This window comes from Bombina bombina, chromosome 7 (assembly GCF_027579735.1).
Source record: "Bombina bombina isolate aBomBom1 chromosome 7, aBomBom1.pri, whole genome shotgun sequence".
Lineage (NCBI taxonomy): Eukaryota > Metazoa > Chordata > Amphibia > Anura > Bombinatoridae > Bombina > Bombina bombina.
Genome location: NC_069505.1, coordinates 143,867,148 through 143,892,244, shown reverse-complemented (window position 1 = coordinate 143,892,244; position 25,097 = coordinate 143,867,148). Strand labels below are relative to the sequence as shown.

The window sequence follows — 25,097 nt, the reverse complement described above, 5'->3', positions numbered from 1 at the left end:
TGGCAAAGATTCCCAGCAAAGCTGGCCACATAGTCCCTCCTAGGCTCCGCCCACCCCAGTCATTCGACCGACGGACAGGAGGAAAAAATAGGAGAAACCATAGGGTGCCATGGTGACTGTAGTTAGAGAAAATAATTCATCAGACCTGATTAAAAAAAACAGGGCGGGCCGTGGACCGGACACACCGTTGGAGAAAGTAATTTATCAGGTAAGCATAAATTCTGTTTTCTCCAACATTGGTGTGTCCGGTCCACGGCGTCATCCTTACTTGTGGGAACCAATACCAAAGCTTTAGGACACGGATGAAGGGAGGGAGCAAATCAGGTTACCTAAACAGAAGGCACCACGGCTTGCAAAACCTTTCTCCCAAAAATAGCCTCCGAAGAAGCAAAAGTATCAAATTTGTAAAATTTGGCAAAAGTGTGCAGTGAAGACCAAGTCGCTGCCTTACATATCTGATCAACAGAAGCCTCGTTCTTGAAGGCCCATGTGGAAGCTACAGCCCTAGTGGAGTGAGCTGTGATTCTTTCAGGAGGCTGCTGTCCGGCAGTCTCATAAGCCAATCGGATGATGCTTTTAAGCCAAAAGGAAAGAGAGGTAGAAGTTGCTTTTTGACCTCTCCTTTTACCAGAATAGACGACAAACAGAGAAGAAGTTTGTCTGAACTCTTTTGTAGCTTCTAAGTAGAATTTTAGAGCACGGACTACATCTAAATTGTGTAGCAAACGTTCCTTCTTTGAAACTGGATTCGGACACAAAGAAGGTACAACTATCTCCTGATTAATATTTTTGTTGGAAACAACCTTTGGTAGAAAACCAGGCTTAGTACGCAAAACAACCTTATCTGAATGGAACACCAGATAGGGTGGAGTACACTGTAGAGCAGATAACTCAGAAACTCTTCTAGCAGAAGAAATAGCAACCAAAAACAAAACTTTCCAAGATAACAACTTAATATCTATGGAATGTAAAGGTTCAAACGGAACCCCTTGAAGAACTGAAAGAACTAGATTTAAACTCCAGGGAGGAGTCAAAGGTCTGTAAACAGGCTTGATCCTAACCAAAGCCTGAACAAATGCTTGAACATCTGGCACAACTGCCAGTCGTTTGTGTAGTAAGACAGATAAAGCAGAAATCTGTCCCTTTAGAGAACTCGCAGATAATCCTTTATCCAAACCTTCTTGTAGAAAGGAAAGAATCCTAGGAATTTTTATCCTATTCCATGGGAATCCCTTGGATTCACACCAGCTGATATATCTTTTCCATATTTTATGGTAAATCTTTCTAGTTACCGGTTTTCTGGCTTGAACCAGAGTATCTATCACAGAATCTGAAAACCCACGCTTTGATAGAATCAAGCGTTCAATCTCCAAGCTGTCAGCTGGAGGGAGACCAGATTTGGATGTTCGAATGGACCCTGAACAAGAAGGTCCTGTCTCAAAGGTAGCTTCCATGGTGGAACCGATGACATATTCACCAGGTCTGCATACCAAGTCCTGCGTGGCCACGCAGGAGCTATCAAGATCACCGAGGCCCTCTCCTGTTTGATCCTGGCTACCAGCCTGGGAATGAGAGGAAACGGTGGAAACACATAAGCTAGGTTGAAGGTCCAAGGCGCTACTAGTGCATCCACTAGAGTCGCCTTGGGATCCCTGGATCTGGACCCGTAGCAAGGAACCTTGAAGTTCTGACAAGACGTCATCAGATTTATATCTGGAATGCCCCATAGTTGCGTCAACTGGGCAAAGATCTCCGGGTGGAGTTCCCACTCCCCCGGATGGAATGTCTGACGACTCAAATAATCCGCTTCCCAGTTTTCCACACCTGGAATGTGGATCGCAGATAGGTGGCAGAAGTGATTCTCCGCCCATTGTATTATTTTGGTCACTTCTTTCATCGCCAGGGAACTCCTTGTTCCCCCCTGATGATTGATATACGCAACAGTCGTCATGTTGTCTGATTGGAATCTAATGAATCTGGCCTTTGCTAGCTGAGGCCAAGCCCTGAGAGCATTGAATATCGCTCTTAGTTCCAGAATGTTTATCGGGAGAAGAGACTCTTCCCGAGACCATAGTCCCTGAGCTTTCAGGGATTCCCAGACCGCGCCCCAGCCCACTAGGCTGGCGTCGGTCGTGACGATGACCCACTCTGGTCTGCGGAAGCTCATTCCCTGGGACAGGTGATCCTGGGTTAGCCACCAACGGAGTGAGTCTCTGGTCTTCTGATCTACTTGAATCACTGGAGACAAGTCTGTGTAGTCCCCATTCCACTGTTTCAGCATGCACAGTTGTAATGGTCTTAGATGAATTTGCGCAAAAGGAACTATGTCCATTGCTGCAACCATCAATCCTACTACTTCCATGCACTGAGCTACGGAAGGACGAGGAATAGAATGAAGAACTTGACAAGCGTTTAGAAATTTTGACTTTCTGACTTCTGTCAAGAAAATCCTAATTTCTAAGGAATCTATTATTGTTCCCAAGAAGGGAACTCTTGTCGACGGAGACAGGGAACTTTTTTCTATGTTCACCTTCCATCCGTGAGATCTGAGAAAGGCCAGAACGATGTCTGAGTGAGCCTTTGCCTTTGAAAGAGACAACGCTTGTATTAGAATGTCGTCCAAGTACGGTACTACTGCAATGCCCCTTGGTCTTAGAACCGCTAGAAGGGATCCGAGTACCTTTGTGAAAATCCTTGGAGCAGTGGCTAACCCGAATGGGAGGGCCACAAACTGGTAATGTTTGTCCAGAAAGGCGAACCTTAGGAACTGATGATGTTCTTTGTGGATAGGGATATGTAGATACGCATCCTTTAGATCCACGGTAGTCATAAATTGACCTTCCTGGATTGTGGGTAGAATCATTCGAATGGTTTCCATCTTGAACGATGGTACTCTGAGAAATTTGTTTAGGATCTTTAAATCCAGGATTGGTCTGAAAGTTCCCTCTTTTTTGGGAACTACAAACAGATTTGAGTAAAATCCAATTCCTTGTTCCGCCGTTGGAACTGGGTGTATCACTCCCATCTTTAACAGGTCTTCTACACAATGTAAGAATGCCTGTCTCTTTATTTGGTTTGAGGATAAGTGAGACATGTGGAACCTTCCCCTTGGGGGTAGTTCCTTGAATTCCAGAAGATAACCCTGAGAAACTATTTCTAGCGTCCAGGGATCCTGAACATCTCTTGCCCAAGCCTGAGCAAAGAGAGAGAGTCTGCCCCCCACTAGATCCGGTCCCGGAACGGGGGCTACTCCTTCATGCTGTTTTGTTAGCAGCGGCAGGCTTCTTGGCCTGCTTACCCTTGTTCCAGCCTTGCATCGGTTTCCAGGCTGGTTTGGTCTGTGAGGTATTACCCTCTTGCTTAGAGGATGCAGAATTAGAGCCCGGTCCGTTCCTGAAATTACGAAAGGAACGAAAATTAGACTTATTCTTGGCTTTGAAAGGCCTATCTTGTGGGAGGGAGTGGCCCTTTCCCCCAGTGATGTCTGAGATAATCTCTTTCAATTCTGGTCCAAAGAGAGTTTTACCCTTGAAAAGGATATTAAGCAATTTTGTCTTGGATGATACATCCGCTGACCAAGACTTTAGCCAAAGCGCTCTGCGCGCCACAATTGCAAACCCTGAATTTTTCGCCGCTAATCTAGCTATTTGCAAAGCGGCATCTAAAATAAAAGAGTTAGCCAACTTAAGTGCGTGAACTCTGTCCATAACCTCTTCATATGGAGTCTCTCTACTGAGCGACTTTTCTAGTTCCTCGAACCAGAATCACGCTGCTGTAGTGACAGGAACAATGCACGAAATGGGTTGAAGAAGGTAACCTTGCTGTACAAAAATCTTTTTAAGCAAACCCTCCAATTTTTTATCCATAGCATCTTTGAAAGCACAATTATCCTCGATAGGAATAGTAGTGCGCTTGTTTAGAGTAGAAACTGCCCCCTCGACCTTAGGGATTGTCTGCCATAAGTCCTTTCTGGGGTCGACCATAGGAAATAATTTCTTAAATATAGGAGGGGGAACAAAAGGTATGCCGGGCTTCTCCCATTCCTTATTCACTATGTCTGCCACCCGCTTGGGTATAGGAAAAGCGTCGGGGTGCACCGGAACCTCTAGGAACTTGTCCATCTTGCATAATTTTTCTGGAATGACCAGGTTGTCACAATCATCCAGAGTAGATAACACCTCCTTAAGCAGTGCGCTGAGATGTTCTAATTTAAATTTAAATGTCACAACATCAGGTTCAGCCTGTTGGGAAATTTTTCCTGAATCTGAAATTTCACCATCTGACATAACCTCCCTCATGGCCACTTCAGATTGGTGTGAGGGTATGACAGAACAATTATCATCAGCGCCCTCCTGCTCTTCAGTGTTTAAAACAGAGCAATCGCGCTTTCTCTGATATGCAGGCATTTTGGATAAAATATTTGCTATGGAGTTATCCATTACAGCCGTCAATTGTTGCATGGTAATAAGCATTGGCGCGCTAGAAGTACTAGGGGCCTCCTGCGTGGGCAAAACTGGTGTAGACACAGAAGGAGATGATGTAGAACCATGTCTACTCCCATCATCTGATGAATCATCTCGGGCAACTTCATTATCTGTGACAGTACTGTCCTTACTTTGTTTGGACGCTTTGGCATAATTATCACATAATTTAGAAGGGGGAGACACATTGACTTTCATACATATAGAACATAGCTTATCTGAAGGCACAGACATGTTAAACAGGCTTAAACTTGTCAGTAAAACACAAAAACCGTTTTAAAACAAAACCGTTACTGTCTCTTTAAATTTTAAACAGAGCACACTTTATTACTGAATATGTGAAAAAATATGAAGGAATTGTTCAAAATTTACCAAAATTTCACCACAGTGTCTTAAAGCATTAAAAGTATTGCACACCAATTTTCAGAGCTTTAACCCTTAAAATAACGAAACCGGAGCCGGTTACAGTTTTAACCCCTCTACAGTCCCAGCTACAGCCTTTGCTGCGACTTTACCAAGCCCAGAGGGGAATACGATACCAAATGACGCCTTCTAGGAACTTTTCCAACTATCTTCAGGCCCTCACACATGCAACTGGATGTCTTGCTCTCAAAAACAACTGCGCAGTAATGGCGCGAAAATGAGGTTCAGCCTGCAACTGGGAAGGCCCTTCCTGACTGGAAAAGGTGTCTAACATAGTGCTTGACGTTAAAAAACGTTCCCCAAGTTTATAAGTGTGAAATACCAGCATAAACATGTATAAAATGCCCAAATAAAGCAATCGATTTTGCCCATAAAAGTGTCTACCAGTTTTATAGCCCATATTAAGCCCTTTATTCTGCTTGAGACTAAGAAAATGGCTTACCGGTCCCCATGAGGGGAAAAGACAGCCTTCCAGCATTACACAGTCTTGTTAGAAATATGGCTAGTCATACCTTAAGCAGAAAAGTCTGCTAACTGTTTCCCCCAACTGAAGTTACTTCATCTCAACAGTCCTATGTGGAAACAGCAAAGGATTTTAGTTACTGTCTGCTAAAATCATCTTCCTCTCACAAACAGAATTCTTCATCTTTTTCTGTTTCAGAGTAAATAGTACATACCAGCACTATTTTAAAATAACAAACTCTTGATAGTAGAATAAAAAACTACAACTAAACACCACATACTCTTAACCATCTCCGTGGAGATGTTGCCTGTGCAACGGCAAAGAGAATGACTGGGGTGGGCGGAGCCTAGGAGGGACTATGTGGCCAGCTTTGCTGGGACTCTTTGCCATTTCCTGTTGGGGAAGAGATATTCCCACAAGTAAGGATGACGCCGTGGACCGGACACACCAATGTTGGAGAAATTGCAAAGCTTCTGAAGCGTGATCATCGAACAATCAAGCGTTTCATTCAAAATAGTCAACAGGGTCGCAAGAAGCGTGTGGAAAAACCAAGGCGCAAAATAACTGCCCATGAACTGAGAAAAGTCAAGCGTGCAGCTGCCAAGATGCCACTTGCCACAAGTTTGGCCATATTTCAGAGCTGCAACATCACTGGAGTGCCCAAAAGCACAAGGTGTGCAATACTCAGAGACATGGCCAAGGTAAGAAAGGCTGAAAGACGACCACCACTGAACAAGACACACAAGCTGAAACATCAAGACTGGGCCAAGAAATATCTCAAGACTGATTTTTCTAAGGTTTTATGGACTGATGAAATGAGAGTGAGTCTTGATGGGCCAGATGGATGGGCCCGTGGCTGGATTGGTAAAGGGCAGAGAGCTCCAGTCCGACTCAGACGCCAGCAAGGTGGAGGTGGAGTACTGGTTTGGGCTTGTATCATCAAAGATGAGCTTGTGGGGCCTTTTCGGGTTGAGGATGGAGTCAAGCTCAACTCCCAGTCCTACTGCCAGTTTCTGGAAGGCACCTTCTTCAAGCAGTGGTACAGGAAGAAGTCTGCATCCTTCAAGAAAAACATGATTTTCATGCAGGACAATGCTCCATCACACGCGTCCAAGTACTCCACAGCGTGGCTGGCAAGAAAGGGTATAAAAGAAGAAAATCTAATGACATGGCCTCCTTGTTCACCTGATCTGAACCCCATTGAGAACCTGTGGTCCATCATCAAATGTGAGATTTACAAGGAGGGAAAACAGTACACCTCTCTGAACAGTGTCTGGGAGGCTGTGGTTGCTGCTGCACGCAATGTTGATGGTGAACAGATCAAAACACTGACAGAATCCATGGATGGCAGGCTTTTGAGTGTCCTTGCAAAGAATGGTGGCTATATTGGTCACTGATTTGTTTTTGTTTTTGAATGTCAAAAATGTATATTTGTGAATGTTGAGATGTTATATTGGTTTCACTGGTAAAAATAAATAATTGAAATGGGTATATATTTGTTTTTTGTTAAGTTGCCTAATAATTATGCACAGTAATAGTCACCTGCACACACAGATATCCCCCTAAAATAGCTATAACTAAAAACAAACTAAAAACTACTTCCAAAACTATTCAGCTTTGATATTAATGAGTTTTTTGGGTTCATTGAGAACATGGTTGTTGTTCAATAATAAAATTAATCCTCAAAAATACAACTTGCCTAATAATTCTGCACTCCCTGTAGTAGCGGCGAGGTCCGGTCGTCAGATTAAGGGTTAATAATTGTAGGTAGGTGGAGGCGACGTTGGGGGCGGCAGATTAGGGGTTAATAAATATAATATAGGGGTCGGCGGTGTTAGGGCCAGCAGATTAGGGTTACATAGGGATAACGTAGGATGCGGCGGTATACGGATCGGCAGATTAGGTGTTAAAAAAATATGCAGGGGTCAGCGATAGCGGGGGGCGGCAGCTTAGAGGTTAATAAGTGTAAGGTTAGGGGTGTTTAGTCTCGGGGTACATGTTAGGGTGTTAGGTGCAGACTTAGGAAGTGTTTCCCCATTGGAAACAATGGGGCTGCGTTAGGAGCTGAACGCTGCTTTTTTTCAGGTGTTAGGGTTTTTTTCAGCTCAAACTGCCCCATTGTTTCCTATGGGGATATCGTGCAAGAGCACGTTTTTTAAGCTGGCCGCGTCCGTAACACCGCTGGTATTGAGAGTTGCAGTGGCGGTAAATTATGCTCTACGCTTCCTTTTTGGAGCCTAACGCAGCCATTCTGTGAGCTCTAAATACCAGCGGTATTTAAAAGGTGCGGGGGAAAAAAAGCATGCGTAGCTAACGCACCCCTTCTAACGCAAAACTCTAAATCTAGCCGTAAGTCTTTTTGTTCTATTGGCATATCTAAATCTTTGTCTAAATAATATTCCACTGAATTTAGACCCTCTGTGCGGGGGATGCAAGTGTAAAGTGAAGTTACGTCACAGTAATTTTCCTCCAACTTGATGTTGTTTAAGATATTTAAGACTTCTGTAGAGTCACGCAGATAAGAAGGCACATTTCTTACACATTTGTGTAGGTTTTTGTCAATGTACTCTAACAAATTACTAGACAGGGAGCCAATGCCAGAAATTATGGGTCTGCCAGGTGGGTTTATTAAGGTCTTATGAATCTTTGGCAGATAATAAAAGACTGGTATCTTAGGGTGTTGGTTTGATAGATAATTAAACTCTGTTATTTATAATACCCAAATTATTGGCTTCAACAAGCATTGATTCAAGAGTTATTTTATAGTTGTCTGTGGGGTTGGAGCTTAATGTCTCATATGTATCTGTGTCCCCTAAGATTCTATTACATTCTTTTAGACAGTCAGTCTTATTTAAAGGGACAGTAAAGTAAAAAAAAATACTTTCATGATTTAAATAGGGCATGTAATTTTAAACAACTTTCCAATTTACCTTTATTACCAATTTTGCTTTGTTCTCTTGGTATTCTTAGTTGAAAGCTAAACCTAGGAGGTTTATATGCTAAATTCTTAGACCTTGAAGGCCGCTTCTAATCTGAAAGCATTTTGACAGTTTTTCACCACTAGAGGGCATTAGTTCATGTGTTTCATATAGATAACATTGAGCTCAGGCACGTGAAGCTCCTAGGAGTCAGCACTGATTGACTAAAAATGCAAGTCTGTCAAAAGAGCTGAAATAAGGGCAAAGTTTGCAGAGGCTTAGATACAAGGTTATCCCAGATGTAAAAAGTATATTATTATAACTGTGTTGGTTATGCAAAATTGGGGAATGGGTAATAAAGGGATTATCTACCTTTTTAAACAACAAAAAATCTGGTGTTTACTGTCCCTTTAAGATTACAACTCCACCACCTTTATCAGCAGATTTTATTATAATATCTCTATTGTTTTCTAATTTTCTGACAGTGTCAAGTTGGCTCTTTGTGAGATTTTTTCTAAAATTATTTTGCGGTTTCAACTTTTTGATGTTATTACACACCATGGTTTCAAAAGATTCTATCGCTGGGCCTTTATGGCTGGTAGGAAAGAAGCAAGATTTAGGTCTGAAATCTGTATGTATACACCTGTCTCTATTGGACATAGTGCCAACATTAGAATGATTGTGTTCTAATGGAGTTTTCATGAAAAACCTTTTGAGAGTGAGTTTTCTCACAAACTCTTTTGCGTTCAGGTAGGTCTGAAATTTATCAAATCCTCGTGAGGGCGCATATGTGAGGCCCAAACTTAATATCTGCTTTTCCTCTGCTGACAATATTGAATTACTAAAATTGTATATGAATTTGGTTTCGAAAGATGTTATTTCATTTGTGTTATTGTCTGGGGGGATATTGATTTTGGTTGGACTAGTAGTGGTATTTGTGGGTGTTAGTCTATTGTTAGATAATATTCCTGCCCTTTTTCCTCTATGTACCATCTTTTTACCGGTGTGTCTATGTTTTCTAGCAATACTTGTTTCCTCTTTCCTGAGTGTAAATCTATTGGTGGGGCATTGTGCTGTCCTATCCCTAAAAAAGAGGAGGAAGATGCTTGGGCTGAGTTGTCACAGTTATTTGACATTATGATCAGTGATCTGTTCACATTTTGCAATTGAAGGGATTTGACATCGGGTCTCCCAAGTATTGTGAATCTGTTATCTACTTGCTTATACCCGTCCCCCCAGTTATTGGTATGATTAGAGGAAAAATCCCCTAGAAAATTACTGTGATTTTGATGGTTGAATCTATTATGTCTGGTATGGTGTGTTTGTTGCCTGATGATTGGTGCAAACCCATAGGTATCATTACCATACATGTTTTCTTTATAATGTTGGAATGATCTGGGTCCTCTGTTATGGCCATATTGATGGAATCTTTCTCTATGGCCATTATTTATTTAAATTATATTGTTGGTATTCACCATCTCTATAGTTATCTTGTGTCTTGTTAAACCTTGTAAAGGGTAATTCGTTATTGTTCTGGGGTCTATGATTATAGCTGGATGGAACAAAGTCTCTCCTTTCTCTCCTATCTGTGTGATAGTAATTATTTACATAATTGTCAGGATAATTCCTATTAATTGTATTAGATGTGTAGGGGTTATTGTTTGTATGGGTCATATGTTGTGTAAACTGTCTGTTCCCATCTCCCCTCCCCATATAGCTATGAGAATGGTGGTGTCTCATATTTTGTGTGATCCATTCCTCTCTATTGCGTTTATTATTACCCGGGTCTGTTTTTGGTACTGTATCCATAGTCTGTTCAGATGTATTATTCTCTGATTTTTCTTGGGCAATCTTAAGATCTCTGTTGATATTTTTGGTTTTCTTAGCTATAGTGCTATTTTCAGCTTATTTATCCTAGTATATAGGTTTTCCTGTTCTTCTTTAAAGGTTTGTGAGCCCTTAAATAATTACATATTGTTTTCCTCATCTTTAATTTCTGAGTCAATGTGAGTTAGTAAGAGTTCTCTGTATTTAATAATTAGCCTCATCAATTCTTGTTAAGCATCATTGATTATTTTGTTCCATTTTTTAGAGAACTCTTGTGAGTTAAGTGTAAAAGCACATTCTTTGACAATAGTTAGACCTTTTGGAATAATGCTTAATTCAAAACATTTCTTTAGAAAGGATATTTCGATTTTATACTTAGTTTCAGAGGTTAATAACTTTTCTAAATTCTTAAAAATAGTGTTGATGTCTGTGACCGTGTTAGTGTCAGTGTTATCCTCTCTATTAAGGGCAGAATTAATGCAGGGATAGGCAAGGTGTCCGTACACAGACACTGGTGTATGTGACTAGCCCTTGCAGTGTCCGCCACAACCTTAGTATATCTTTTCTTTCTGATTAAATAATGGGAATAAAAAAAAAATATGTAGTGTGAATAAAGTTAGTGGCTTGTCAAGAGCCTGCTAGCGATATTGGGTGATAAGTTATGGAATAAATAAAGCCTGAGTGAAATACTAGATGTGTATCTGCATCTGTATAATAACACCAAGCTCTATACAAAAACACAGTAGTGACACTGGCACATGGGTATAGCCAGAGGAGGGCTGGTTATAGGATCAGTGGTATCTGCATCAGTATAATAACACCCAGCACTATATAATGACACAATATTGACACTGGCTATTAGTATAGCCAGTGGAGGGCTGGTTATAGAATCAGTGGTATCTGCATCAGTATAATAACACACAGCGCTATATAATGACACAGTAGTGACACTGGCACATGGTTATAGCCAGAGGAGGGCTGCTTATAGAATCAGTGGTATCTGCATCAGTATAATAAAACACAGTGCTATATAATGACAGAGTAGTGACACTGGCTCATGGGTATAGCCAGAAGAGGGCTGCTTATAGAATCAGTGGTATCTGCATCAGTATAATAACACTCAGCACTATATAATGACGCAGTAGTGACACTGGCTCATGGGTATAGCCAGAGGAGGGCTGGTTATAGGATCAGTGGTATCTGCATCAGTATAATAACACCAAGCACTATAAAATAATGTTTTTAATTTCAAATGTACCTTAATGTCCTACACTAAGGTCGGTACTTTAGAAAAAGTCTTTCACAGCCTTTGTCTGTGCCTATCCCTGAATTAATGTCTGAGCTGACATCGGCTCTTAGATTGCTAATAGACAGAGTTGAGGTCATATTTGATTCAAAAAGTGGCTTAACTAATATTAAATGAGAATTGTGATTAGCTTAACCAATACTGATTGAGAATTATACTGGATTCAAAAGTGGCTTAACCAATACTAAATGCGCATTGTGAGAAGCTAAACTAATATGTAATGTCACTTTACACTTGTATCCCCCACACAGAGAGTCTCAATTTTGTGGAATTATTATTTAGACAGATATTTAGATATGCCAATAGAACAAAAAGACTTCATTTTGAGTGGTATAGAATATATTCTAAATCACAATTACTTTAGTAGTGAAGGCAAACTCTATAGACAACTTTGTGGAACAGCTATGGGGACCAGGTTCGCGCCAAGTTACACAAGCTTATACATGTGCAAATGGGAATACATTTTTTGGGATTCTTGCCCGGAGAGTGCGGACCTGGTCCTATATAAAAGATATATTGAGGATATACTAATGATTTGGAGGGGAAGCTCAGAAGACCTTACTCACACTTTAGAAGTTAATGATGAAAACCAGGACAATTTGAAATGTACCCATTTAGTAAGTAAAGACCATATTAAGTTTTTAGATCTTGATATACAAATAAAAAATGGAATTATTGAGACAGCGGCATACTTTAAAGATGTTAACTGTAATAATTATATACATCATACAAGTTGTCATCTTAACAGATGGATTACAAACATTCCAAAAGGACAATTTATGCGGGTTAGGAAGAATTGCTCAAATGAGAGTACTTGGTCTACACAATCCCTCATCCTCAAGGAGAGATTCTTAGAAAGAGGATATAATGAAGAATCGATAGATAAAACCATGTTATTATTTTTCCATCTTATTTCATTTATTTTTTTAAATGCATTAGTACCCAGAATGTTAAATGATCCCCACATATTTCCAACCTGAACGCTCTTATTATAATATATTTTAGTTGGAATGTTATTATTATATTTCCAATTCCATATTGTCCCATTCAAAAGGGACCATTTGCCCTGACCAAAGATGGACACTTGAGCCTATTAACCGGAAATTGCACAAGAGCGTAATTCCGGAAGTCACAAACCGAAACCGGAAGTGACCTCCACGCCGTTATTTTTTGTAAGACACGGCGGGCGGCTAAAACAGTTATGTTTTTTGACAGTAAAGCTTTTGAATGATGACAATTTATTGGCTGTTAGCACATTTATATTGCCACAGTACAATACACCTCCTTATGTCTTGATAAAGGCCCTTTTACGGGCTGAAACGTGTTGACTGCATAAGGCGGCTTGTATTATTCCCTGTTAATTGTCCCCTTGAATTAGTGAGTTTATTTTCGATCATATCTCACCTCTTATATGATTTTTGCATTTGTGGTTTTATTTTATATTTTTTTAGGTATATTGATCCCAGGCTTATTCACGTTCACCCAGCTCACCCCTAGCACCAGCATCAACACACCCACTTCAACCAGATTGTTGCGGCACCCTCAGGAACTTTACTAGAATCCTACCCGGATTTGGAATATTTTTACATCATAGACTTTTATGTATATATATATATATATATATATATATATATATATATATATATATTTATACACATGTACACTTTCGTTGTTGTTTTTGTTGTCCCCAGGAGGGGCAGGACACTGATTCGGATATCCATATCCTACCTGCACATTGCATTCCAAGCCTGTGGTCAGATTTTGTTTGTGGTCATCATCTTGTCTATGTTTATTTTTATGAAATATCTTGTTTTGTAAGATTTAAAAAAAATGTTTATTTTTTGTTCATTTATATTTGCATTCGCCATTGCATTTTTTCATTATATCTTCATATTGTATATTCATTGTATATTTATTAATGTCTAGGATCTTTGCATTCAGCTGCTGTTTTTAAGTATTAGTGGATTATTGTAAATCCATAGATGTAATTGTTTTACCTTGTACTCTTTCATCTTGTACTATTTGATTCAATTTATTATAATTTAACCCCTGATAGCATACTTTAGCCTTATGTGCTCCTATTTTTCACTTTCACTTTTTTGCTTGCACTCCAGTTGGGATCTTGTTAGGAGATCCTATAATAGTGAGCCTGTATGCTACAGCGGCGCAGTCTACTACCTTTCTCTTGCTACCTTACATAGAAGGTAGGGCCTTATCTATCTAAAATTGGCTGGTCACTCTAATTTATCCTAGTTTGGAGGTGTGCTGTCTGCAGCCGAGGCAGCACATTTGGACTCCTCTTAATGACCAGACCACTAACACTGATATCAATTGGCCACTGCTTACCCACTAGACCATAACTAGTATATAATTTTTTACCCTCCCTATCTTTCTCCTATAATAGACTCTATAATATAATCTATAATTATGGATATAGAGAGTCATTATACCCTAGATTATCCATGTTTGAATTAACACTTGCTAGTTTGATTGATATAGCCAGTCAGATAGTTAAATATTCTCCTCCTATATCCTATAAAGTCACTACTGTCCATTATCTTAATCTCCTGAAATACTAACTAAGTTGGTTCTCCAGTTACTGAGCTTGACCATTCTAGATTCTGGACCCAAGAGTGGTCTTTTATTTGCTTTTTGCATTCCCCTTCTCAGTCTTATCAAGTTTCTGGCAGCCCAAGAGTGGCTGATAAACTATATAATGGGGAAATAATGATTTACTAATAGTTATTTTTCCCTTTTAACCTTCTAATAATTCTAGTCCTAGAGATTCAGTGGTCTAAGAGTGACCCAACTCTTTGCAAACAGAAAGTGTACCAAATATAGAAATCCTGAGGTTACAAATATTGTTTTACATTTTGATTTAGATTGCTTTAAATTAAGCTTTTGCCTGTCCCTGACTGCACTTGTATTCATCTTTCTGTAAAATGTATGCAATAATTTATTTTTCCTGTACCTTCTAAGTAACTCATGTAATAATTATCTTTAATAATAATAATATTTCTACAACACAGTTATTGGTCAACAAAGACACTATTGTGATTTTAATAAATCACAGATAACCAAAAACGTATAGAGACAGTTGCACAGATTGGCAATAATTATTTTAAAAAATCGCTCAAGGTACTTTTTTTAAAAAACATAAATCAAGGTGCTTAGATAATAAAAAATGTTCTTATACATCTAAAAGAAGCAGTCAAGAGGCAGAGTGTCAGATGACTCAGACACCCTGCACTAGGGCCACAAGTTAACCACATCACTGTAATTGCTTATTTATTCTAAACTGGAATATTCTTACAAATAGTCAGTTCTCTGTATAGCACTCTGTGACACTTATAAAGGTTTGTGACAAATAATTGCTAGGAACTTCCTTCCAATCATCAACAGTCTGTCAAGTCCCTAATTAAAATAAAGAAAAAAGGAAAACAGCTTAATCCATTCACTGTTGAGGCATTTTACATCCCTGTACTGAAGCCATTTTTAAAAGTATTATTATTAATATAATTTCAAGATTTTTATTAAATAGCAAAAAGTCACCATAAAGTATGCAAAACAAGTTGTGTGTGTCATTTATTAGACTACATGCAACCAACATTATTGATTCCTAAATTATTCAAATACACATTTTATAGTTCCACATTAGCACCAGTTCACCTCAGTCTTATATACATTTAAATAGATAGGAGTACAGTATTTATGAAAATATTACAAAAAAAAATTAAACTATAGTCAACATTTTGATTTCACTAAAAGTTACATTATTTTGAAAAAGCTGCATGTTCTTACACTGATAAAACCCACTCAGCAACTTAAACATAATTATTCAAAAGAACCCTTGAGAAATTCCACCAAAAATCATTCTTAAAGGGATACTAAACCACATTTTTTCTTTCATGATTCAGATTGAGCATGCAATTTTAAGCAACTTTCTCATTTGCTCCTATTAACACATTTTATTTGTTCTCTTGTTTTCTTTATTTGAAATAGCTGTAATGTAAGGTTAGGAGCCGACCCATTTTTGCTTCAGCACCTGGTTAGCACTTGCTGATTGGTTAGCTACATTTAGCAACCAATCAGCAAGCGCTACCCAGGTTCTGAACCAAAAATGGGACGGCTCTTAAGCTTACAGTCTATTTTTTTAAAATCAAGAAAGCATGTGAATGAGGAAAAATTTTCATAATCGGAGTGAAATAGAAAGTTGCTTAAAACTGCATGCTGTACCTGAATCATGAAAGACAAAATTTGGGTTTAGTATTCCTTTAATACATTTCCACAAATTATCATGTATCTTATGCTCACCAAATTTATTCAATTTGATACCTACAAATGTTTATTAGCTAAGAGAAACAAAAATCTATGGGCCCTGACATTAACAACAAAACAAAGTAAATCTAGTACCTGCTGTTAGTAAGTATTACTTTGATGATGACATGTGACCCCTATAAAGATGTATCCCCTGTTTCAAATGTGGGGTCTTATACATTTCCAGTAAGTGGAGTTGTAATATATGTGGTGAAACTATATGACAATTATATAAAACTACATATCCAATATATATTCACCTATTAAAGGGATATTAAACTCAAAAAATGGCTTTCATGACTCAACTACAGCAAACAATTTTAAACAACTTTCCAATGTACTTATTTTATCTGATTTGCTTCATAATCTTGGTATCCTTTACTGAGAAGCAGCAATGCATTACTGGGAGCTAGCTGAACACATCTGGTGCGCCAATAACATGAGTCATATGTGCGGCAACCAATCAGCAGCTCCTGAGCCTACCTAGATCTCATTTTCAACAAAGGATACAACTAAATAAATTAAATAATAGACGTAGACTGGAAAATTGTTTAAAATCACATGCTCTATTTGAATAATGAAAGAAAAAATTTGAGTTCCATATCCCTTTAATATAAAAGTATGATGTGTGCAAAAAATGTAATGTCATTTCCAATAATTTTGTAATTAACATGTTGAAGTCTCAAATAACTTCATCTAAATGCACATTTATATTTGCAATGTATTTAATTTGTGTAGATGTTTCCTAGTTTACAAGTGCAATTTGAACTATATTTTGAAAGTTTGATCATAAAAAAAAGCATGAGTAGGAAACATAAAAGGATTTTAATATTGAAAAAAACTACAAAAACAGACAAGAAATGCCACATGATACAGTAACAGTGGATTCTCAACGAGTCTAAAATGTACATTTTGAACAATACAAAATTTCCTTTGAAAATCAGCCATAAGTGGATTCTTATTTATTGGAAGTCTGTTGTCCAATTTACCCCTTACAAGTTATAAGAGACATTTTTATAACCAAAATAAATGTGAAGATTTTTGGCAGAATTAGTTGTAGTTTTTTCAGCTTTTTTTTTTTTAATGATTTGGATCGTGCATGAATTTAAAAACCTCATGTAAACCCATATGATGCAGCTCTCAAGGCAATTTAAAAGGATTGGAACACACTCCTTTAATATCAGACAATGTACCCTGTACATTGTCTGTCATCTGCATACTGGGTGCAACAGTAGTCGCTCAATTAGAGCTCTTTAAACCTCTGGCAACGGGTGAAAAACAAAGTGCATCTGTCATAAAAGGGTTAACAGATTTGCAGACTAGATTAAAAACAATGTGGGACTGAATTATATATATATATAATTATATATATATATATACACATACACTATATACATATATATGATGAATCAATAAAATCCTGCATATTCTGTAGTCATTAAATGGAAGCTTGTGTACTGATGGAATGGCAGTGTGTAATAATGTTATGGAAAGGAAAATTATGTGATAGAGTTGTATGTATATATATATATATATATATATATATATAGATAGATAGATAGATAGATAGATAGATAGATAGATAGAAAGATAAAATTTCAACAAGACTTCCACAGTTTCATATCTTTACACTATATCTAATTTATTACATATATTGTAAAGATATGTAACTGTGGAAGTCTTGTTGAAATTATAATTTGAGTTGACTTCAAACTGATTAATGGAACAGACAGACGGCTTCACTTTAATGGAAATATATATATATATATATATATTATATATATAAATATATATATATTAATATATATATATATATAAATATATATATATATATATATATATATATATATATATATATATATATATATATATATATATATATAGAGTTGAAGCAAAAAATTATGCACTCACAGGATTTTCACAAAAAGGTGTCAAATTTATTGGATGATGTTTCAGATCAAAATTAGATCTTTCATCAGATCTGATGAAATATCTAATTTTGATCTCAAACATCATCCAATAAATTTGACACCTTTTTGTGAAAATCCTGTGAGTGCATAATTTTTTGCTTCAACTACTGATACCAATGCTGCACCCAGGTGGCTGACCCAGGAGGGAGGATTCGTTTTTTTTCGTTTTTTTCATAGCACATAATGTATCAAACCACAGTAACCTTGAATATTCTAGTACTTACATTTTTATGTACTAATGTTTTGATTTCAATATATTTGTTGGGCACAAAAGCTTTATGTAAGGTGTCCCCTGCTGACAATGTATTGTAATTGGCACTTATACTGGAAATAGGCTATACGTTTAGATATATTAGCGGATTGTTGTTCACAGTAGAAAAATATTATTCAGCAGTAAATTCTGATTATACCTTAGCAATCAATTTGCAAACTGAAATCAATTTGAGAGATATACAGATGCCATTTTGGAGGATAAAAGACTAAAGAATAAGTATAAACGTATTATGAATTAGCAAATATATATAACCCATACTGTCACAATAATGAGAAACTTAACAAAAGTAGTCATTCTGCTTTTTTTCTCACCATACTTATGTTAATATTATTTGGAAAATAGTAAAATAAATGGCAATGCACATACATTGACTTTATAACAGAGAATTTGCTAATTATATCAGGATAACATATTTAGACTAATGCACACACTGTACATAGCTTACTGATTTCCCATCACATCAAAAACAGCACTGCAGTTCCTTAATTACAATTCAGAGAGAGATATGTAGACTATCAGTATATTACAGCCAATCAGATTACAGATTTATGAATCCTGCCCTCTAGGAACCTTGAACTTATTAAAGTTAAACAATCTTTGACTTCTAATAGTGATATCCCAAAATTGTATGTGCTAGAAAAAGGAGACCACCCTGCTGCCAAGTTGACCAAAGGCAGCTGTCTTCCCTGCATAATGGGAAAGCTGACAGTTTTGATAATTTAAAAGAATAACACAATGTTATAAGAAGCATTTTAGTAATTGATTATGCTTATAACTGAATAGGATTATTATTTAGTACTTTTCTATTTAATCTACTGGGTACCAGAGATGCCAAAATGTGTTGCAACCCAATCTGATATCAAACCAGTTAAAATATATGTGTACTAAATCACTGTGAACCATTTCACCAAATAAATACAAGAGATTTAAAAAAGTATAGTTTGAAATGCAAATCCTCTTTAGAATACTGAATAATCTCAATAGATCTAGAACATATTGAACTGAATTAACTAGACCGACTCTTACATCAAACAAAGCCCTCTTCCTACCTGTGCAGGAGAAGTCATCGACTCTTATGTATCCAGAAACACAGTCACAGCGGTAGGAACCAGGTAAGTTGACACAAACTGTATTGGACTGGCAGTAATGCATCTTGGCAGCACATTCATCAATGTCTGAAAAAAATACAATAGCAAATACTTAGCAAAATGACAAGGAAAGCAGCTAACAACCAAATTATATGCAATCAAGGCACTGAGAGAGAACAGGAATGTTTATAATAATCTCAAAAACAATATGGTGTGACACATAGTTTATCAGTCAGAAATTAATTATTTTTTCTTTCTTTTCTCTCTCTCCACGAAAGGATGAATGCAAACTATATTTATAATTATGTATTTATATACAATATGTCAATATGTATTTATATACATACACACACACACACACTATATATATATATATATATATATATATATATATATATAGAGAGAGAGAGAGAGAGAGAGAGAGAGAGAGAGAGAGAGAGAGAGAACTGCACTCTCATACCGGACCGGGTACACATCCCATGACCCTGTAACATGCCCAGCCCTGGGTGCTCACGGCCACTCACAGGAAGCTGTGCAGTCCACAGAGTCACAGGCAGTTAACCCCAGACACATCTGGGTGCAAGAACCATAGGGAAATTGCAAAACAAATTAATACAACACACAGAGAAAGTCCAGCACTCACTTACAAGCTCTCAGCTAAGATTTAAAAGCAAAAATGGAAAGGTTAGTTACCACATTTGGCCAAATGGGACAAGCCCAGGTACCACATCAAAGTCCTTTCCAATATCTGGGACCCTAAAACAGCCACACAATGCAAGCTCTCAAAAACAAAAAAAACTGGGAACAAGGGAAGGGTGCACATGCTTAGGTAATCACCCTAGACATATACAAAACACGGAAGAGAACTGCACTCTCATACCAGACTGGGTACACATCCCATGACCCTGTAACATGCCCAGCCCTGGGTGCTCACGGGCACTCACAAGAAGCTGTGCAGTCCACAGAGTCACAGGCAGTTAACCACAGACAGGTCTGGGTGCAAGAACCATAGGGAAATTACAAAACAAATTAATACAACACACAGAGAAAGTCCAGCACTCACTTATAAACTCTAAGCTAAGATTTAAAAGCAAAAATGGAAAGGTTAGTTACCGCATTTGGCCAAATGGGACAAGCCCAGGTACCACATCAAGGTCCTTTCCAATACCTGGGACCCTAAAACAGCCACACAATGCAGTAACTAACCTTTCCATTTTTGGTTTAAATCTTAGCTGAGAGCTTGTAAGTGAGTGTGTTATATATATATATATATATATATATATATAGTATATATATATATATATATATATATATATATATATATATATATATATATACACACACACACACAAACATACACTTAATATATAATATGAAAAAAGTCTAAGCACCAAAAAAATATAGAAAAAAATAAAAACCTCTTTATTCAATAAGTTAAAATAATACACAATTGGCTGATTGGAACAGCCAATAGAATGCAAGCTCAATCCGATTGTCTGATTGAATCAGCCAATCAGATTTTTCCGACCTTAATTCCGATCTTTGATGACGTCCCTTAAAGGAATCTTCATTCGTCGTTAGTCCGTCGCGGAAGGTGGATGTTCTGCGTCGGCGGTCTGAAGATGGAGCCGGAAGAAAGAAGATAGAAGATGCTGCTTGGAGGAAGACATCGCCCGGATGGAGGACCTCTTCTTTGCCACTTGGATCAAGACTTCGCCTGGATGGAGGACCACATCTCCCGGATTGGATGAAGAATTCGGCTCGGCTGGGTGAAGACAACTCAAAGTAGGATGATCTTCAGGGGGTTAGCGTTAGTTTTTTTTTAAGGGGGGATTGGGTGGGTTAGAGTAGGGGTATGTGGGTGGTGGGTTTTAATGTTGTTTTTTTTCAGGTAAAAGAGCTGATTACTTTGGGGCAATGCCCCGCAAAAATCCCTTTTAAGGGCTGGTAAAAGAGCTGGTTACTTGGTAATTTAGAATAGGGTAGGGCATTTTTTTATTTTGGGGGGCTTTATTATTTTATTAGGGGGCTTAGATTAGGTGTAATTAGTTTAAACATATTGTAATTCTTTTTTATTTTCTGTAATTTAGTGTTGTTGTTTTTTTGTACTATAGTTTAGATTATTTAATTTAATTTAATTTAATTTTAGGTAATTGTAAGTAATTGATTTAATTTATTTAATGATAGTGTAGTGTTAGGTTTAATTGTAACTCGGGTTAGGATTTATTTTACAGGTTATTTTGTAATTATTTTAACTAGGTAGCTATTAAATAGTTATTAACTATTTAATAGCTATTGTACCTAGTTAAAATAAATACAAAGTTGCCTGTAAAATAAAAATAAAACATAAGCTAGCTACAATGTAATTATTAGTTATATTGTAGCTAGCTTAGGTTTTATTTTATAGGTAAGTATTTAGTTTTAAATAGGAATAATTTAGTTAATAATAGTAAGTTTTATTTAGATTTACTAAAATAATATTTAAGTTAGGGGGGTGTTAGTGTTAAACTTAGGTTTAGGGGTTAATAAGTTTAATATAGGTGGCGGCGGGGTCTGGGAGCGGCGGTTTATGGGTTAATGAGTTTAATGTAGATTGCGGCGGTGTAGTCGGGGGCAGGATAGGGGTTAATAAGTTTAATATAGGTGGCGGAGGGCTTCGGGCTCGGCGGTTTAGGGGTTAAACAATTTATTTAGTTGCGGCGGGTTCCGCAGTATAGGGTTAATAACTTGAATATAGGTGGCGGCGGAGTAGTGGGGGGCCGGATAGGGGTTAATAGGTATGATGTACGGGAGTGGCGGTTTAGGGGTTAATACATTTATTATAGTTGCGGCGGGGTCCAGGAGCGGTGGTTTAGGGGGTAATAACTTTATTTAGGTGTGGGCGTCTCTGGGAGCAGCGGTTTAGGGTGTAAAACAGTGTAGTTTAGTGTTGGTGCTAATGGTAGGCGAGCTTAGGCGAGCGTATTGGGCCGGCGAATGCAGCTAAGTAGACGGCTTCATACATAGAGGCCAATGCCTTCTTCATCAGAGAATTTCAATAAAAATGAAGCTTTATTACAAGCTAATTATTACAATTCTATTGGTTAGATAGAGGTCACATGTGAGTGACATATAGGAGGTATGTATCATTACGTAGGGATCTTTAACAACAATAAAATGTATATATTAAGATACTAAGTGCTTGCTACTTTTTTCTTATCACTTGCTTGACTTTATGAACACATATTCGTTATATTTTTAATTGAAAAAAGAAGGCTGGTGGAACACCTTACGAACATTAAGGCAGGTCTGAAAACACATAATGTATCTGCCCACTTTAGAAGCTTTCATGGAATGTACCCATTGGGCCTGAAGGCTACTATTTTGGAACTTATACCAGTGAGCGATAGGAGAGGAAATAGGGAACTATTTCTGAGAAAACGGGAATCATGTTGGATTCATACTCTCCATACTCAGGTTCCTTATGGTCTTAATAAAGACATAGATTTAGCGGCCTTTTTAGTGGAAGGCTAATACATTTGGGAGTGATAATAGAGATGATTATTAAAGAGACACTGAACCCAAATTTTTTCTTTCATGATTCAGATAGAGCATGTAACTGTAGGCAGCTTTCTAATTTACTTCTATTATCAATTTTTCTTCATTCTCTTGCAATCTTTATTTGAAAAGAAGGCATCTCAGCTAAGGAGCCAGCAAATTGTGGGTTCAGAACCATGGACAGCACTTGTTTAAAGGTGCTGTCCAATCAGCAAGGACAACCCAGGTTGTTCACCTAAAATGGGCCGGCATCTAAACTCACATTCTTGCTTTTCAAATAAACATAACAAGAAAATGAAGACAATTTGATAATAGGAGTAAATTAGAAAGTTGCTTAAAATTGCATGCTCTATCTGAATTTTTTTTGGGTACAGTGTCCCTTTAATATTAGTAGTAGTTTATCATTACATTTTTACTTATAGGTGTATAAATGTCTTTATTAACTAATCAATTTAAATTTATATTTATACATGTATACATTTGTAAAATACATGTATACATTTGTAAAATACAAATTCCATTGTAACATGCTAAAAAAATATATATCATGTGAACATTATGATATATATTTTTTTAGCATGTTACAATGGAATTTGTATTTTAACTTGTTTTATTTATTACTGATGGACGTTTTTATAGATAGATATGTTATAATCACTGAATGTCTATTTTAGTTCTAACCCCCCCCCTTTTTTACCTATATTTAATACATTTTTAATATATTTATTGTGATTTTCGTTTTATATAAACCTACTGAATTATTATTTTGTTTAAATTCATTTCTTGTCGTATTTGAATAATTATGATGGATGTACATAGCTATTTTAGTGCTCTATACAAAGATATTCCTTATAGTAAGAGCCAGATATGAAAGAATCCTAATGCCACTTTCATGTTTCTATAGCAACTAAGATCTCTTTATATTCACGTAAACCGTGACTATTAGAATGATAGTTGTGCTCAGAACCAGTGATATCACGAACATGTGACAATCGGGATAACCAATAAACACTGGTAGATGTTACACGGCCATATGAGTCGAGACTGAGTAAACAGCATTTTTTCAATAAAAAATAATGACTGTGTGTTCAAGTTAAGTCAAACAAGTGATAAGAAAATAGTAGCAAGCACTTAGTATCTTAATATATACATTTTATCATTGTTAAAGATCCCTATGTAACAATACATACCTCCTATATGTCACTCACATGTGACCTCTATCTAACCAATAGAATTGTAATAATTAAGAGGCAAGCCGCAACCGCTCCATTTTTAAACTGTGATCCAAAGCTTCATTTTTATTGAAATCCTCTGATGAAGAAGGCATTGAATTTACTTCTAAGTCTTTGAAACACGCAAGGAATATTTTTAGCCAGGTCTTAATAAGCTATCTGGGCTGTTATCAACTTTTCCACATACCACTGTTTGCCAAGACTAGCTGTTATTCGAATGGACTGTCTTTCTGTTCTTTATATGAACAATTGATACCTCATATCCAATTGAGGTTGGAATGTGTAAGCAGAATTTACCTATGAGTTTAATAAAACTAAGTTACTCTTAACCATACAATATTGCACTACCGTGTGTGTGTATTCTGTCTTCTCTCTATCTGTATTTGCGGTGACAACAAGGGGAAGTAAGACGATATTGAGCAGCCTTGCAGTGGATCACAGACCATCTGAGCAGCTGACAAGTCTACAGATTGTGTAGACAAGCGGCACTTACCTCATATGATTGAGGTAATTCTGAGTAAGTAGGCATTCTACTTATTTTAAGCATGTTGACTGGGAATTTGGAATTAATCTTTTCTGCACGTGGGATATCTTGGGATCAACGTTGTTTTATTTTCAAGAAAAGTGGGACTGTTTGTGCTTACATTTATAAGAATTGTTATTTTTGCTGGCACTTAATATCAATTTAAACATTTGTGTATTTGTGTATTATTTTATATAATAGAATTATAAACCCTACACATAACCTACTTCTTTTAGAATTACTCAGGTTGTGACTTTATACTTCCAAACACTCTTTCCCTACGCCCTATTTCCTGATCTTTTTTACCCATATATATATATCTATACCTCTATCTATACATGATTATATATAAGTATAAATATATACACATATATATATACACATATATATATATATACACATATACATATATATATATATATATATATATATATATATATATTTAAAAATACATAGAATATATTCTGCTATGAGCAGAGCATTGATTGGAATGTGAAATATGTACAGTAAATACACAGTATAACACTTTATTAAATATGAATATGGCATAAATATGCTTTTACAAGTATTCAGCTGCTTAACTGCAAAGGGCTAAAATGCACTTATATATATATATGCCTATATATGTATACATATGTTTATATGTGCTGAGAGCTGTTTCTCTCCCTTTTAATAGCTTGCTCTAATAGTTGACAATATTTATTATATTTAAAGGGACATTTCGGTCATAATTTAAAT

The 25,097-nt window shown here is 36.9% G+C and overlaps 1 protein-coding gene across 1 annotated transcript in view; it reads right to left on the bottom strand.

Annotated features, from left to right (window-relative positions):
* The window catches only part of NELL1 (neural EGFL like 1), a 1,753,035-nt gene that overhangs the window by 622,567 nt on the left and 1,105,371 nt on the right, over positions 1 to 25,097 (bottom strand). Inside the window, exon 13 of the mRNA XM_053689313.1 lies at positions 19,029 to 19,154. Coding sequence (XP_053545288.1) covers positions 19,029 to 19,154 — 126 coding nt within the window. The remainder of the gene's footprint in view (positions 1 to 19,028; positions 19,155 to 25,097) is intronic.